The 17,566-nt window shown below is 48.7% G+C and overlaps 5 protein-coding genes across 5 annotated transcripts; 2 read left to right on the top strand and 3 right to left on the bottom strand.

Annotated features, from left to right (window-relative positions):
* Positions 1 to 258: 258 nt before the first annotated feature.
* Positions 259 to 1,963, bottom strand: FOXG_06783 (uncharacterized protein; the record flags this gene model as incomplete). Its single annotated transcript, XM_018385435.1, has 6 exons — positions 259 to 902; positions 950 to 1,027; positions 1,082 to 1,154; positions 1,213 to 1,344; positions 1,392 to 1,665; positions 1,755 to 1,963. The coding sequence occupies 6 exons, from the start codon at positions 1,961 to 1,963 to the stop codon at positions 259 to 261; spliced, it is 1,410 nt and encodes a 469-aa protein (XP_018242789.1).
* A 3,600-nt stretch (positions 1,964 to 5,563) lies between these two features.
* Positions 5,564 to 6,653, top strand: FOXG_06782 (uncharacterized protein; the record flags this gene model as incomplete). Its single annotated transcript, XM_018385434.1, has 3 exons — positions 5,564 to 5,671; positions 5,729 to 5,958; positions 6,053 to 6,653. The coding sequence occupies 3 exons, from the start codon at positions 5,564 to 5,566 to the stop codon at positions 6,651 to 6,653; spliced, it is 939 nt and encodes a 312-aa protein (XP_018242788.1).
* A 506-nt stretch (positions 6,654 to 7,159) lies between these two features.
* Positions 7,160 to 8,329, bottom strand: FOXG_06781 (uncharacterized protein; the record flags this gene model as incomplete). Its single annotated transcript, XM_018385433.1, has 2 exons — positions 7,160 to 7,414; positions 7,709 to 8,329. The coding sequence occupies 2 exons, from the start codon at positions 8,327 to 8,329 to the stop codon at positions 7,160 to 7,162; spliced, it is 876 nt and encodes a 291-aa protein (XP_018242787.1).
* Positions 8,330 to 8,630: 301 nt separating this feature from the next.
* FOXG_06780 (uncharacterized protein) lies at positions 8,631 to 9,134 on the bottom strand (the record flags this gene model as incomplete). The annotated part of the gene is made up of 1 exon (XM_018385432.1): positions 8,631 to 9,134. One exon carries the CDS (start codon positions 9,132 to 9,134, stop codon positions 8,631 to 8,633), a length of 504 nt encoding a protein of 167 aa, XP_018242786.1.
* A 3,424-nt stretch (positions 9,135 to 12,558) lies between these two features.
* On the top strand, positions 12,559 to 13,869 carry FOXG_06779 (uncharacterized protein; the record flags this gene model as incomplete). The annotated part of the gene is made up of 2 exons (XM_018385431.1): positions 12,559 to 13,039; positions 13,418 to 13,869. The coding sequence occupies 2 exons, from the start codon at positions 12,559 to 12,561 to the stop codon at positions 13,867 to 13,869; spliced, it is 933 nt and encodes a 310-aa protein (XP_018242785.1).
* Positions 13,870 to 17,566: the final 3,697 nt, after the last annotated feature.

Here is a 17,566-nt window from a genome sequence, read left to right as displayed (position 1 = left end):
CTTGATATGGAAGGTGTCTAAATCGACAGGACCAGCAATGGATACATGTGCTGAAGAGCTTGGCCAACCGTGACCATTTGTCTTCTTGATCAGAAGGCGTAGAAACGTCATGTATTGAGCCTTAGGCGCACCATCTTCGAAGCTATTGACAAAGAATGCGGCCTTGCTGATTAAAGGCTCGCTCTACTAGACACTTCAGAGAATAAGGCGCTGAAGTCCCGAAAAGGCGCTGCACTAGATCACCGTAATCACTTCCTATCAGAAGTGCGTTGCCACTAAATCCCTAGCAGCCCGAATCGTATATTCAACAGTCTCAAAGCTGTTTAGTCCAGAAGTGAAGTACGTGTGATCTTTTCCTTGGAGATCATTAAACCTCTCATACCAACCATCCGCCAACGCCTCGGGACCCAGATGAGGGAAATAGTCGATCTGTCCACTGAATGCGCGTATGTCTGCAGCAACCAGCTTTGTGCTATCAGCATAAACGTTTTCCAAGTCTTTGTTAATCTTGCTCAAATCACGAATAAGATGCCTCTTGACTCGGGTGACGCTGGGGTGCGCAGGGTCATCTGCCGAGTAAACGTTGACGATGCTGGACTCTGGATGCAACCGGGTCAGGTATACAGGTTGACCTTCTGCTTTGAAAGGATCGAGAGGGTCTGGAAGCTCTTGGGAGACGGTCAGGTTGTCGCCAAGGTTGCTCATGCGGACGACTGATGCGAAATAGCTGTTGACGCCAACTTGTGCAAAAAGAGTTCGTTCAGCAGCCGAAAGCACCAGTTCTGATTTCTTTAGAGCTCGAGATGTGGGAGGGAACGCGATGATGACGTCCGAGCAGAGCTGTGTCTTTGTATGCCGCCCTTTAGTACTGCGGTATCGAATGCTTGGCTGGGGACTTCGATCTATATGAATCAGCTTTTATTGTAGTACTAGGTAATGGAACACATACTGATGCGCTGAATCTTGACACCAAGAAGAATTGATCCCTTGATGGTCTTGGATACATGTTTGAAGACCTCAAAAAAGTCTGCGTAGAGTTAGCCATTGCATGCGGCATGTCACTTGCTAGGTGGGAGGTTACCGGTTTTGAAAGGCTGCATCGTTCCAATAAAACTCGCAATAATATCTGACGCAAAGAACTGCAGGAAGTAGAGCTGTGATTTTGGTAAATTATGCAGTCAAAGCAGTAGGTGGACAGGATATGTAGCTCACTATTGGGATCTGAGTATAGTCGCCGTATCCGTAGTTCCCAGCACCGCGGTTGATAACAGAAGCTATGATGGGAAAATTGTTCGAGAGAAGCCATTCTTTAGCAGGAACAGTAAACTCTTTAGGGACCCCATTCTGCAAGCTCAGGTTAATACCGTGCTGTAATCTGCGGGCAACAACACCAACGAACTCGCCTTGTAGCCGGGAACTCCAATAGGAGCAAAGTCGTTCTGCCAAAGACCAGCATATCGCGTCAGCTCCTCCTGTAAGGCCTGGATAGCAGCAGGAGTTGACGCCTGCGTCAAAGCCGCAGATCCAGTCTTTGGGTCGTAATCATAGGTGTATGCAGGGTCAAACGTGTCGAAGCCGACTCCCGAGGAATTAACGACTCTGAAAGTCTCTGCAAAGCTCGGGCTTTCCGTGAAGAGCACAGCGCCGAGGGGGAAGTATTGACCGCTTTAGAAACCAGTCCATCAGTTGACAAATTCCAAGACGACGACCACCTACTGGCACAAGCCCGCAGGGTGCGAGAAGGGTGGACTTACTCTTCATAATGTGACTGGCACATGCCACCAACAGTATCGCGCTTCTCAAACATGACCGTCTTGTAACCCTTATCCTCGAGCGCCTTTGCCGCCGTAAGGCCGGATACGCCGGCGCCGACAATACAAATCGGGGGTTGAGGCTTTGAAGTAGCCGCTGCATTGGACAGCGATGCCAATATCGCTATCAACGAAAACAGCCTAATGGTCATGGTGTCAGATTGTTCAAGAAAAGGCTGAATAGAACGGGCAGGTAGTATTGTGCGAGTTCAGGAGTTTATATTGTACCATAACCCTCCGCTGAAAGCTGGAAAGTTAAAATTTTGGCCTTACAGAACTTGTCAGGCTGAATACGCTCCGTCCAACCAGATTTGGAACTTTTATACCATCGCCTCACCAATGTCAACCACACATGTCACAGCTGTAATACTCCTCCTAACTTACGAGGTGTTGGCCAATTGCGATGCCACAACTTATCGGAAGTTGCCGTACTTTGCCCCGCACCACACAGTAAGCGCTGACACGTGCTGGGAGGATTGGGAAAAGTACAAATCGTTGAGATCAAATACGAGCTATGTATGTATGCATGTATACTTTTCGTCCGAGGGGCCATGAGGCTTGTGAAAGTCCCCTATTGGGGCACAGGACGTGCTGGGCTAGGTATCATTCGCAAGCGATTTGACTCAAATCGTCTAACAAATTCGGTTATCTCGCTTGCGTTTTGGAGCCAAATCGCTTGGAGCGAAGCCGAGTAGCTGATTGGCTTAAAATAGCCCCAACCCCACATTTAGGGTTAGCTAGCGCCGACTTGGGGCTAGAGCTACTTCAGCGGGGCTATCTTGCAAATCTTACGTTTCACGCCACGCTTTAACTTAATATTACTAGACTGCGTCACTATTACAATTGCCTCCGTAAGTATAACGTGAATCACTAGTATGTGAGCCACTTTTCTTAGCCTTCAAACTAAATGTTACAACAAAAACACCACAAACTAGCCAATCAATTAAAATTACCTACTATCCTCTTCTCCGGATACCTCAATATCCTCCTGACATGTCCTTGCATTATGTCCCATCTTGCCGCATATCTCTATGAGTGTCATAAGCCTACACTTCCGTACCGAGCCCCGCATGACCCCCACTTTGGCTGATGTACATGGAGTGACCTGGAGGGCCAGAGGAATCAACCCCGCCCATTTCATCATACATTTCTTATTCATTCCTTACGACCTCATGGCTTCTCAACAAGACTCCGGCCTAGCGGTCAACGCGTATGACGATAGCTGTATTGTTGTTGCTAACAGCCGCCGCGAGCAGCAGGCTGATAATACCTGCCGACCAATCAAAGCTCCGGATCCCTCCCGCGGCTACCGTTTTCGGCCATTGAAGCTTCCAATTCGGGCCCCTAAGATCACAGCCTTGCCCCAAGAGCCGCTGTTGCTATTCCAGCAATTTGTACCTATTTCGCTAATAGAAAGCTGGGCCTGTTACACGAATAGTTGGGCTAGCCACGTGCTTGAAGAGGCTCGCTGTGGCCGTCGTACATTGAAGCCACAGTCACGGCTATTCCAATGGAAATCAACCTCTGCTGCAGAAATCTATATATGGATTGCAATCTTCATTTATATGAGACTACACACAGATAAGCAGATCAAGGACTATTGGAAGGCTTCGTCCCTAGGGAAGCAACGCCCTCTTCATCCAATTACAAAATGGATGACTTACACACGATTCCAGCTATTGTCACGGAACCTTCGCCTTTTTGACCACACAACTATCGATAAGGAAGCTTCTATTGAGGATTATAGCCGAACCTTCATCCGGGTTAGGTCCTGGTCTGACCATATACAGCAGGCGTTTTTAGACTTCTACTCACCAGGCACATCTATTGCTATAGATGAGTGTATGGTCCGCTTCCTAGGGAGAGACTTAGAGACAACAGTCGTACCTAACAAGCCTATCCCTCGAGGCTTCAAAGCTTGGGTTGTGGCCCAAGAAGGCTATTTCCTCCGGTGGCTTTGGCACCGGCCACATCGAAAATACGCGCCCGTAGGGGTCAGGCCTGCTTACCGGCGAAAATCACCACAGGTACGGAAACAGCGGCAAAGACGGCCAGTTAGGAAGTCAGAGAGAGCAGAGCATCTAAATCCTACCCAAGCTGTGGTTGTTGCCCTAGTAAATTGCTGCCAAAAGCCAGGTATCACGTATTCCTAGATAACCTATTCTCCTACCCTAACCTCTTCCGCCGGCTTTATTAACTAGGGCACGGAGCCACAGGCATAGCCTGTCAGAAATGTGGCTTCTATAAACCCCTAGTCAAGCTGAAGAAGGTTAATAACACAGCAGCCGCTGACCTTGAGTTTAACTACCTTACGGCAGTCCCTACGAAGGATAACCTGGTCAGTTAGAAAGATAGGACCTCTATGATTTCCCTTACTAATATGTCTTTGGTTAGGTTAATCAGATCATTTGGAAAGACAACGCTCTTATGTTATTTTTATCTACGGTTTTCACAGGCGTTGAACGTGTTGACCGCAAGAGGAAGAGACCGACAACAGACCAACCGCCAGCACGGCCAATTAAGCGTATTTTTGGTGCCGAGCCTGTGAAGGTTATTTCTATCCCGTCAATTGCTGCTATCTACAATGAACAGATGGATGCTGTGGACCAAGGTGACCAAAGGCGAGCCTATTGGAGCCCCGACCACCGTGTCCGTAGGGGCAGCTGGAAGACCCTAGCTTGGGACTTCCTGCTAGAAATAGCCCTGATCAATAGCTTCATTTTACAGCTTAAAGGGCAGCCACAGTGGAAACATATAAAGTCACAAGCTGACTGGCGGCAACACATTGTGGATAGCCTCATTGCTAAGTATCAACCTGACAGTCAGTCAAGGCAGAGATTTCGTACTGGAGACGAATTTACGCCTGTAACAATGCATAATTAGGTCCGAAATAAAAACGCCTCGCCTTGTAAAGCTTGTAAAGGAATACGGGTTGGAAAGGGTCAACCGCAGCCCTTACAAGCTAATACAAACAATGGGAATAGGGGCAAAAGGGTTCAGTCACGGTATGGCTGTCAGGAGTGCAAAGTACCCCTATGTAGATCCGGGAATTGTTGGGACTTCTATCACCGCATAAATTAGGTGGGGCTGAATGTACCTTTCATTTGATGTCCTCTGGTTGGCTAGACCCCCCTGTCCGGTACGCAAACTCAGAGATACTAAATACTAACGAAATTGATCTGGGTTGCTTGCAGCAGCATCACAGAAAAATGCTCAATTAGGCCTAGGCCGGCTAGGCGCGGTACGTGATGTTGGATTCAAAATTATTGCCCCCCCCACTGTAGGCCCCTTGGCGTCGGACACGGCTCAGCCATCCAACATCCGCTTAGGTAAGCTTGGATTTCCTGGACTCCCATGTGCCATGCAGACGACAGCCGCATGATGGAGTTGGCCCGGCTTTGTTCCACTGTATCCGGCGTGTCTCAGCCAAAAGGACTGGCTACAGATTTGTAAAGCCCGGGATGATTACCAAACTCCGCTCGAATGCGGCGGATTTCTAGAGTACTGAAACTTTATGATGTTCCCGACTCCGAGAATCGTTGCTCGACTCTCGAGGGAATTGGTATAAGGCCAGCTGTTTAAAATCCAAGCTGGAGCAACAAATTTCATGATGCCTCTTTGCAATCTACAACCATTCCTCGAGCAAAGTCCATCGCTAAAACAGCCCATCGTCACCCTCTGAACAACTTGGACCACTGACCCTCCTTGATAGCTTGCTAAACACCTTTGATCACACTTCAATCACCACCATCATGTTTCCCGTCGTCGCTGTTCCCGGAGGCCGTGGCAACCTTGGCCGCACCATCGTCGAGGCCATTCTAGAAGACGGAAAATTCACGCCCATCATCCTAGCTCGCGAGGTAGGCTGGCACCAATCGCTTGACTGCCGCGGCGAAGCTGACGGCATGCCACTGCAGGAGGACGCCGCGCTGTCGGAGAAGATCGGCGCTCGTATCATTGCCGTCGATTACAGCAACGTGCAAGCTCTGACGAAGCTTCTCGAGGATGAGAAAGTTGAGGTCGTCATCTCAACTCTCAACCTCGTCACTGGCGCCGATCCAGAGCTGAGCCTCATCAAGGCCGCCGAGGCTTCCAGCGTCACCAAGCGCTACATTCCCGCCATTTGGGGCATCAAGTTCGGCCAAGAGTAAGCATTTCTTACCACAATCGCTCTCGGATTGGCGGTCTTCCATTTCCTTCTTGCTGTATAATTTATAGCCGCAGGCTGATCAGTGTGCCAGGATCATCGACATCTTTCCTCCCGCCAAGTTCAAGACTGATGTCATTGACGCGGTGACCGCGAGCAACCTCGAGTACAGCATCTGGATTCCGGGCTATTTCTTGGATTGGTTCACCTACCCCGGTGTCAAGACTTATATGCAGCCTTTTTCCATCGTTGTCGATTTTGCCCATAACACCGCCGCCATCCCCATCCGCGGAGATATCCCCGTCGCACTCACCCACACGGTCGACATGGCCAAGCTTGTCGCCAAGGCCCTGACCCTCCCGAAGTGGGAGCCGGAGACGTACTGCATCGCCGAAAAGATCACCTGGGACCAAATGATTGCCATTGGCGAGAAGGTAAAGAAGACAAAGTTCAAGGTCACGTACGACACCCTGGATACACTCAAGACGCATACCGTCGCCGAACTCCCGGGTCATCCCGAGGCCTACAAGTTCATTCCCAAGCCGATGCTTCAGTCCATCTTGGCGACCTTTGGCATCATGTTTGGCACGGGCGCTTTCGATCTGAAGTATGGCCACGCCATTCAGGATGACTTCCCAGAAGTCAAGGTCCGCAAGGTCGAGGAGCTGCTGACCGAGGCCTGGAAGACCGATTGAGTACTACACTGAAATCTTGGTTTGAAATAGCCATCCGATGATGACGGATTACTTCTTCTCCCGGTGTTATCGTCTGATTTTATGGCAGAGCCAGGAACTCCTTTTGAATAAAGTCATGGGCGTTGTTCTTCAAGTCAGGAACTCGCGACGAATCTCAGCGAGCATGGCAACTGAGAGGGGTTCATAGACCATACCAATAAATGACATAGACAATGTTGAGAACCACTTTCATATCCCCCAAAGAGGAGGGAAACCCCCGCTCTATATGCTAATTCGCTCTCAAGTATCCGATTCACCAAATCGAGGCTGGGCATTAGGAGCTCCTATCTTAGGCTACTCTTCAACAGCACGCGAGCAATACATACAGCGTTCCGCGACGTTTTGTTGTTGGATTGCGCAGTGATGCTGAGTGCACTTGATAGAAAGTTGGTTAATATTGTACTGATTGTACCGTAATTATTTGTTTTAATGAACGTGAAGGCCCTATTTATATTTCCATATGAGCCTTACATGACGTTGACTGGAAACTCAGGGATATACAAGGTGTCCTTGAGGTTAATGGTGACTCCTTCTTGCCACTTGCTTATAAAGGTAAAATTTACTGTTCCTCTACCGGATGGGAAAACCTTCCCGCCACCAGTAACAAGGACAGTTCGCGTTGCAGATCGTAATTCGCGGAGGAGACTCCGCCTATTGCAGATATGAACTGTAGAACCAGTATCGAACGGCCATTTCATACGTGCACTGATGTTATCCAGTGACTTTGCCCGTCAGCATGGCTTCGCTCGAGACTTTATCTTTCAGCATCATAAAGGACCTTTCGACCGTCATATGGTTCGATTCCTTAATGTGAAGATTTTTGACGTCATCGTGTTGGTTGTGCATGGCTTATAGTAATTGGATTCCAAGTATCTATTCCGATGCCATTTACTTTCAAGCTGAGGAAAGAAGGAAGGAAGGAAAAGGCCACAGTAATCAGAGTTTTGTTGTTCTTCCAGTCCCACTTCGCGCCTATTGGCGTAGCCACAGCAACAAGGTCCTGGCCCATTCATTACATTAGGTACGAATTCGTCAGGTCTGGGGACGCGGACCTGCAACCTGGCGATGGAACCAAAGACGTGGAGGGAGGAGGCCTCTACGACAGACCTGGGGGCCACAACGGATGGGAGGCGGTGAGACGATCTGACCCGGAGAAGGACCACCGCCGTCACCAGCGCCAAAGGCAGCAGTGTCCTGAGGGGAACCCAGGCCGGGATATGAGATGGTGGAAGACGAGAAAATGCAGTTGTGTAGGCTGTCGCCAGGATACAAGGTGCCCTTTTGCTCACACGGATGAGGAGAGTTGGTGCACCTATTGCAGGGTCCTGGGCCACTGTGTCGATGGCTGCGAGTGGACCACGACTACTAATAAATGATCCTCTAGATGATGAGCCAGGAAGGTGCATCCAAGGCCTGGCGCGAAAGGTTATAATATCATTTCCGACAGCCGGCAGATTGTTCTTATAGGCGAAATGTCCCGCGACCAGTCTCCCTGGTCGGGCGATACCTCCAAGACCTGAGGGAAACGCAGCGGGAATTGGTTCATCGCCGCCATGCGTTCGTCTCCCCTCCTTGCCCCCCTCATCGTCGCTATTCACACCCTCGACCCTCATGTCGCTGGCATTTTTCGTTTCCATGATGCCAAGTTCAATTAAAACGGAAGTGTAGGGTACAGTAGAGGACAAAAAAGAAGTTATAAAAACTAGAAAGAAAATCCAGGCAGTCTACTGTAAGCTATCACGCTGTCTGCGCTTGCTCTGCCTGCCGCCTCTCTTTTTCCTCCACTCCGGCCCTCGCCTCTCAATGGCCAGCATCCTCGGAAACAAAACCACAGGCAGACCAGCCAGCAATGTAAATGACCATCCTCTTACCAACCTGGAGATCATGTAGTCGACTATCGCAGTGCCCACGCCGCCCATCAGACACCTGACAAGATTGTTAGCTGCCGTCGCAGTGGCAGGCGAGTTCGGGTTTAGGTCGACGATCAGCGTGTTCATGATGCTGAAGCTCCCCGTTATGCACAATCCAACGGCGATCGATGGAGAAGCCTATCTTGCGGGCGATGCGAGCGTAATTCCAGTCGAGATACCCTTGCCCAAGACTGGCTATACAGCAACCTGCTTCATATGGCAGGTAGCAGAGGCCCAACTCGAGGGTGTTGAAGCCGTAGATCTCCTTGAACAGGGTCGACAGAGTCGCAGCCACAGTGATGAAGTCGAGGTACAAGATAGAGTTGTACACCAATACCAGAAACATCTCTTGTTCGAAGATAATTTTGATCGTTCGAAGAGGGTTGGGAAACCGGAGCTTCGCGATCGAAGAGGCGACTTCCTCCTGAGCCCCGCCTTTGTTTTTGCGGAGGAAATCCATCAAGGGCCGGTTCCAGCGCTGTGCTGGGATACTCCCATTGCCAACCACCTTGCGGCACGACTCGGGGACCATGAGGGTGAAGATGACAAGCCAGGTGGCCGCGAGAATGGCACAGAACCAGAAAATCGCAGGCCAGCCGAGATACTGGCTGAGGATATGTTGGGAAACTGGGAATTCCCCTTATCTTCAGGATTCAGACTGTTAGTCTGAAAGTCCTAGATTTAAAGTCCAAAAGTCCTAGATACCATCATCTAGAGATATAAACCCGAGAAGAACTCTCAGCTCAATAATGAACAATCAAGTTTCATATAACGTCCGTCACCCACAGACCGGCCACTCCCACAGACTGGCCACCTCGGCCAAAACACCAAGAACCAGATATTGTAATCAATTAATTAATTATCTCAACACCACACTTTTTATATTAAATAAAAGTCTGGTCAGTGAATATTTAAATGAAACTGAGTACAAAGATCCTCAAGTTTTAATTTCTGGACCCTATTTGCCGTTCTTTCTGGTTGCAAAGTCCTCCACATCTGTTCACGAGCCTTCTTTATCGCTGGAATCTTTGCGAACTCGGCATTTGGGTTATAGATAACCTTTTTACGCCTTTTCGGGAGATATTCTTCTCTTTCGCGTTGCAGAACACATATTTCTCTATTCTGCTTTTCCATTTCGAAGTTCTGACTATCCAATTGCCTTCCAATCTTCCTGAACAGCAGCCTGACGGTCGGATCTTGAGTAGCAGTCGCTGGGACAGCCTCTAGAGCTCGCCGAAGCTGTACAGACGACCGGGGAGTCTTCAAGAGACTGGAATCCTGCTCTTTGGCGGGCGAAATCGCTGTGGCAGCGGGAGAAGGTGTCTCAGTGACCATTGGGTTCATCAGGACCTTCGCCAGATTGACAGGCCACAGTCCAGTGGCTTTGAAGCCGGCGAGGTCGTTGGACTTCGTGATAGCTTCTTTCCGAGCTTTGTCGTAAGTATATAGAAATGTAATCTTGCCGATATGGCTGCTATCAGCGATACAAGCGAGATCTGAAAGAAGTCGACGATATGCTCTCTTCAGCGGTCCAAATACAGCAACATCCAGTGGCTGTAGGACGTGGGAAGCGTGAGCAGGAAGAAATGACAGATATATATTGTTATTATAGCATTTCCAAAGGAATTCCTCAGTCATATGACTTCCATGACCGTCAAGAATAAGAAGTCGGGGTTCGTTCTTATTCTCGGGCTTTGTCGATGGAATAAAAACTTTTTTCAACCAAACCAACGCCAATTTATTGCTTGTCCAACCGTTTTCACTACAGCTGAACTCCCAGTCATCTAGGGAGTCCAAATCTTCAGGGAAATGTTGTTGTTGAACTGTTTTCCCCTTGAAGATAACTGCAGGTCTCAGGACTTTCCCGGTTGCTGAGATACACTCGAGTATTGTAATCCAAGACCTGGAACCAGGTTGACGAATAAGTACTGACTTCTTGCCCTTGTGACCGAGGAATAGACCGTTCATTCCTATTCCTTCCATCATTCCAACTTCGTCGACGTTGTATCTGTTCTTCTGCTTGATTATTCGTATCGCCGGCATCATCAGCAGCATAAAAAAGGCCTTTATCAGTTCAGAAGATGCTCCATTGTATCGCTCAGAATCAATTTTCTTGCCTTTTAAAGTCCTAATATCTGTATTTCGACTTGAAAAGCCCTGTAACCAGTTTTTTCCGACGCCTTCTGGGAAGCCGTTGCGGACGGCAATCTTACTGGCGAACTCTCTGACTTGCTGATGCGATACAGGGCATCCTAGATCAGCCTGGACGATAATCCAATCTCACAGGCGCTTTTTCTGAATATCAGAGAGCTTTTGCCGTGATTTTTGGGCTTCTCTTGGTGTTGTGCTTCCTTTGACCCGACCTTGTAGAGTGGAACGGTTGATGCCACAAGCTTCGGCTGCTTTGTTCACTGAAACTCCATCTGCAACCATCTGGAGCGCGGTACTTATATCTTTTTCAGTAAAAGAAGGCATTTTGAATTGATCGGTGTTGGTTTGAAATTAATTGGAATTAAATTCGTAGAGTTGTGGCCGTTTAAAGTGTGTACAAATTGGGTGGCTGGCTAAGAAATGAGGTGGCCAGTCTGTGGGGGTGGCCGGCCTGTGGGTGACGAACGTTAATATATATTTTCACCCAGCACTACTGCGCTGTTGAGACAGTGCGGCGAAGGTGGTCCGATCTGCTGGTGGCTGGGATGTGGATACTATGTAAGGAGCTGTGCTCCTCTCGGACATATGTAACTTAGAACAATAACAACACAATGAGCCTATTCGTTTTATCATGCGCAATATAAACAACAATTGGAAGACGTGGCTTTGAGCGTTCTAAACAATCCGATATGGGTGGTCGCGACACTTTTTGACGGAGATGAAAAGAGGCTGCTTGCGACGTTATTGCCGGTGCTTGCTCGTGGTTGCGTCAGTTGAAGGATTCAGCTGAAGACCTCCCGGAAATGGAAAGTTTCATGGCGCTCACTGGCCGCATTCGTTGCAAGCGGCCAGTAAGGAGTTAGTGGATCATGTCCATGTACCCAGGCAAAACCTTCGGGTTCCGATCCAGCCCGGACAGACAAATCGCGCCGATCAAGAATAGGGGACTCTTACTGCCCATCTCGCGTGTCTACGCCCAGAGGCAAATCGTCTGCAACTCTCGACGCCCGGACTGTTCACGGAGCCCGGGACATGGCAAAGCAGCCAATGAAATTCCAGACCACCCACCTGCGGTTTAAAGGCGCCTCCGTGTTTCCGACCGATAAGCCGCAGGTTAAGTATGTGGTGTTATCTCCTAAGAGCTCAAGGGGCTCCAATCCGTACCCGCCCCACCTTATCCCTGTCATCACACCAGTACAAGCGGGGTACCAAAAGCTTCATGTCGCACTGGATGTGCTTAAAATGGGTTGAAGGTCGGGTCATTCATAATGAGCAGCAGTAGTGAGTTGATTGGATCTATCTTCTGTGTGGGGTATTCCATCCCACAGGTTTTACTTTAAATCATCCAGCTTGATTACTAAGGGCTGTTGTTGCTGAGGATCATTGATGCCCGGCCTGCGAGACAAGGTGCTGGTTTTGTGAATTAGCCGGCCCTCCCCCCCCCCCCCCCACACAAAAAGGGCTAAGCTTGCCCAATCAGCGTAGGATAGCTCGAAACAGATCCGACCAAACCAACAGCCAATCAGGCGGTGTTAACGAACGCCAAATGTTACTCACCATATGGCAGTCTGTCTTGGCTCATTCAAATTGCTTCTTATCTTATCTCGACAGGGCTGACCTCCTCGTCGCTGCGGCTAAAAGGCCAAGAAATACGAAAAACCCCGCACATCAGTCAGCCCGCATTGATTTTATTAATCATTACACATTGTGGCAAAAGCAAACTCGTCATTGCGGCGGCTGATATTTTGAGGCTCACGGGCATTACCAACCATCGAACCACTCGCATTATAAAACCAAGTCCACTAATGCGGGCACAACACCATTTCTCTGTCACGGTCCCCCTTCCCGGCAACCTTCCGCCTCAATTCCTCATTGGCTGGCTACAGAAATACACCACGACCCTGAAACACAATTTCTCCGTACTCAGCTTTGTGGAGATCTCAACTCTGCCGGCGTCGATCGCAGACGATCCTTTTATTGGGCCTTGGGACGCCACTGTTCGCACATACCACATAGATGAGCTGTACACGCTGATCCCCGGGCTCACGGTGCGGATGCAATGGTCAGCAGTTTACAAATGTGTGCCTGGCGGTATTCGGCTGCGCGTGTCCGCCCCTAATGGAAACGTAATTCGGTCGCAATGGATTGTTCGGCCATGTTGGGATGGTTCAACTCTAACGAGTCCGGGATCTGGCTCTACGTCAAGTTCAACAGTTGTGGAGGACATGTGGGAGCTATATGACGAGGGATATCTGGAGGGCAATAGGCTGATAATGCCATTTTCTAGTAGATATATCGACATGGTGCATGATATCCAATCAAAGGACATGGTTGAAGCGGCGTTGCTGGACTTCATCACTGGGAAATTCACATGAGTTAATCTGATGAAGGAGACCAAACCCCCCAGATCTCCTAAATCCTGACTGAGAAGCTATCTTTGATCGTCTTATTTATACCAATTACCCTACTATGCGCAGTCGACGAAATACAACAAATCTGGTCAACTGTCTCCTGTAAAAAACTTTCCTTGGCACCCGCTATTAGCGTCTTGCTAGGGTCAAGAATTTTTGCAAGCCAAAATGGCAGGAAAAGCAACTGTGGGGCTAACGGAACCCTAACAGCCGCTGGTAGAAAGGGATTCAGAGAGTTGACCTTCGTGACGAGTGTCCAACGACACTGAGCTTCGCGAGCTCTTGACATCGCCTCCGGGCGCCATTCCTTATGTGTTATCTGCGACTTCTTTCTACCTCGACATTTCGGGCTCTGCGCCCTCGATTTTCCCCCGTACGACAGACCGCCTCGGCTGCCCAGACGATATTCGCAGCACCCTGCTGCTAGACATTCAGGATCGTTGCACCCTCACCCTCACCTTCGCCTGCAGTTTAACACTGCCTCGACCGACCACTGCAGCTTTGGCTGCCCGAACAACACCAGCAGCCCTCAGCTGCTCGACTTTCTGGGTCCTTTGGAACCTCTACGAGGAGCAGCTCACGAGCAAACCGAGCCTGTATTTCCCAACCTTCTTCATCCTGTTACTCCAGGAAAAGCCAAAAAACAGTTCAATTCGATACGAGACAAGCTTCAAATTCTCAGCAGTCCAACGAGAGCTATCTTAGAAGATGTAGAGTCTTCTTTAGACTATGCAATTATCGCCAAATCGGCACAGAAGGATATCGTAAGATGACAGAAGGAAAAACTCGAACTGGAGGCACGCCGGACCGGCACGCTTCGCCGGATCCGTAACCCCGATGGAGATGTTTATACAATCCGGCAGCTACGCGAGATGGTGCCAGATCAAGCTCTACTCCTTGCGCAGGTCATCGTCGCTTTTCCCTCATTTCATCCTGATAACAGCCATTGTGCACCTCGAAATTGATTTCATCTCGACCAAGAACTTGGGAAGAGGCGCGATAATAAGTTCTCATATTCCTGAGATCATCATCCAGGCCATGAATGACCTTATGGAAATGTCACAATACCAACAACATGCCAAAAAAAGACCTAAGCATCTTGCAAAAACAACTCAAGGTGTGGAGTGGTGAGGAATACGTTAGTTACAGCGCAGCTTCCATCCCCCACGATGATAGCCTGCTCATACCGTACCTGAACAGCCTTAATATTCATCGAAAGGATTCAGACTCATTCTGGAGCAAGGCTTTGCGCCATATTTAGGGGCACAGGTCGCAGAAATGAAGTTGCTGGAGCTTGAGTTTCTATACCGTGTGGACCGGAGAATTGTGCCAACCTAGAGATTCTGATGGCGTACTACTATGGCCTATTCGAGCGCACTTTAGGGTACACATTGGCACTGTCCCACCGGAAATAATGACACGTCACTACACAAAGACGATGCCGCCGGCTAGGCGGCTTATTCCAAGGCCCCAAACAGCATGTGGTTTTTAAGTAATACTCCGACGAAGCGGATGGGAAAGGCGGAGGCAAATGCACCTGTGATTTCAGAGGCTCACTGAGATAGAATATAGGCGACGGCTGGTTTTGCACGGAGGGGGATCCACCTCGTCTCGATGAAGGGGCTGATCTAAGTTCATCTCTTTGTACAGTCGATGTCGTATTCTGGCTTGCCGATGATGCAGGTTCAATCGCCTATGATGGTGAGGCACGTCGTTCAATGCAAGTGGTGTCCTGGGGCAAGATTGACAAACATAAGTGAATAAGTCGGTGATTTAAAGCAGATGGGAGGAAAGCATATGCCAAGAAAATATGGTAAGGGGATGGGGCTGGTGATTTTAGGGACTGAAATATAAAGCTGCCCAAGCTCGCTGCTGTCTGCGCCATGACAGACCCCGCTCTAGTCGAATCTGCAATCTGTCATCATTCTGACGCATGTTGTCTTTTGCTCTCTTCGCTTATTCAGATAGAGAACAGCGGCTCCTCCTGGAATGCCTAGTTAGCACCTCCATTTATAAAACCGAGCCATTGTCAGATACTCAATTACAAGCTTAGAAGCTGCGGTCACCTTCGACTCGCAAAATGTGGGGCATTTCCGTATTTCAAGACCTGTATTTCTCGCTGGTGTTGGCGTTTCGAGCTGGAAAAAAAAACAAGACACGAAGTGCTGTGAGTTACAAATCTAACGTCGCACCTCACAGCATCCTTGCTGACCGACGAAGAATCATGCTTATGTGTGCGTTGACTGCTACGACAACTTGCTATTGTCTGATTCTGTAGGGTTCCTTTGTTCCCGAATGCGTCTATAAGTCGAGAGCCGGTAACCAGAGCTCTAGGAATCCGTCTCCTCGTTCGAGCGGCCAGCCAGCGACAAGTAACGCAAATTTGAGCCCTCCGCTCATGAGAGGGTGAATTCCAGTCCCTAAAGGAATGCTTTTATTTTTTTATTCTTTTAAAAAAAGGAAGAAGAAAAAGAGAAAGAAAGAGAAGAACAGAATGGAGGAAGGAAGACAAAAAGAAAAATAGTCGAACATGTGCAGAAGCATCAACCCTCAATGGTCAAGCCATGATTCTCAATGGCCTCACGTTGAAGGCCACTTATGAAGACCATTCAGGAGCGTGATTGCTGGACAAGCGAATACGACATCGGAAGGCAGAGTACGATATAGAATTGAAGGGCCGGCCGGAGATGAAGCTATCGTGGTAGAAGGAAAGGACGATAAGCCGTGTACGAATCAGTGAGTCAGCCCGCTGGGCTGAAGACTTTCTCCAGTGGTAGCTATTCATTAGTAGCTGTCCCTTATGCACTGCGTGCTGGCTTAATTGCTTCCAAGCGGTCTGTCAATGACTGAAATGTAGGATCCGACGTTTCGAGCTGAACATTGAGGTCAAGTTTGCCTCGAGCCTTGCAATGTGACACACTCGGAAGAAAATATACCTGCTCGCAACCATCGGGAAATAAAGAGTGGAACAGTTGAACTGAATCAAAATCAATGCAATTTCCCTCACACATTGCTTTAGTTGAAGACAGGAATTATTCTATGATGTCGTGACGGATGAGAATGTGACAGTGAGAGTTGTTGGGGATGCCGATATTTTCACCCCATAGGAGAGACTGTGTTCCTCAATATTTATGGTAGTTCCCCTCACCCTAGCCTCATTTTCCCAACAGCCTGATGTGGTCGATTTTCGAATGAATGGGCTATAGACCGCGCAAGGATTCCTTTTCTCCCGGAAGACATACGCGTCACTGAAGAATCATATGGCATTCAACCATGAATATTACATTAGAGCGTTTGAAGACGTGATTCTCCCGGCCTCGTGACCGGTTTTCAGTAAAATTTAAATGTGACTTACTCTAACATGGGTCTAGAAACATTTCAAACGGCCACCATGGCCCCCTAATTCAATATCCTCTGCCTGGCCAGTTCCGATATCACCCCTTACTAGACGTGGATCGGGGCTATCTATCAATACAACATTTCGAGGGCTTCAAGTGGATGAGGTTGCTCGGGACCCATTGTTGGAAGTGCGATGGTAATGGTTGTTGCTAGCACTAAATATCAGAAAGAACATGCAATCATTGTTGTCTCAGAATCCCCAATTCATCCGGATATACAAGTTTCTGAACGGACCAAGGAGCGGCATAGGTTCTATTCCAGCATGCCACACCCTCCTTACTAGCAGCTGCCTTATTCTTCTGTACATTCTTATTCATCGGGTTTACATATTCGCTAGATGGAGTCGAGGGGTAAGGGAGTAAATTGTTCATAGGCATCCCAGCACCTGCGGTCTAATGCCATATTCAGGGTTAGCGTGAGAACGACACAATTGCGCCTAGGAAGACTAAACCAGACAGAAATCGCACCAGGCACCAAATATCAGGACACTGTTGCGGCACTTGGCAGAGCCCTGTTCGTGGTCAATACTTAAGGTTTTGAGTCAGGAATGGAAGCTTACATAGTAATTCGCACAGGGGCTGGTCATCTTAGGGAAAATATTATCGATCAAAGATAGCTTAACTGTATGTGGATTCTCCAAGGGAACGAAGAGGAAAGGTGTAAAAAGGATCAGAAAGAATGAGATCAAGTATCCGCAGGGCCAGGGTATGAAATCTTCCTAGTACAGCCTTCAACGCAGCACAGCCGGAAGGGGTGACATACTGTCTATAAATTAACAAATGGCCCAACAGGTGTAGCGGATGTCATTCTGATGGCAAAATCCGCCAGCTTGTACCGTTGTGGGTGCGATTGGTTTGGCTGTATTGATTAGGCAATACTGAGTTCAATTGGCGGGTGGCCATTGCCATTTACGCTAAACGTGAACGCTAGTTCAAGAATTGCTAAGTGATTTTGCCTTATAGAGCCGGCTGCAATGTAATGTTGTGTCTGCACGGTGGTAGGA

This window comes from Fusarium oxysporum, chromosome 3 (assembly GCF_000149955.1).
Source record: "Fusarium oxysporum f. sp. lycopersici 4287 chromosome 3, whole genome shotgun sequence".
Lineage (NCBI taxonomy): Eukaryota > Fungi > Ascomycota > Sordariomycetes > Hypocreales > Nectriaceae > Fusarium > Fusarium oxysporum.
The sequence above is the reverse complement of the archived record's forward strand: the minus strand, read 5'-3'. Positions and strand labels throughout refer to the sequence as shown.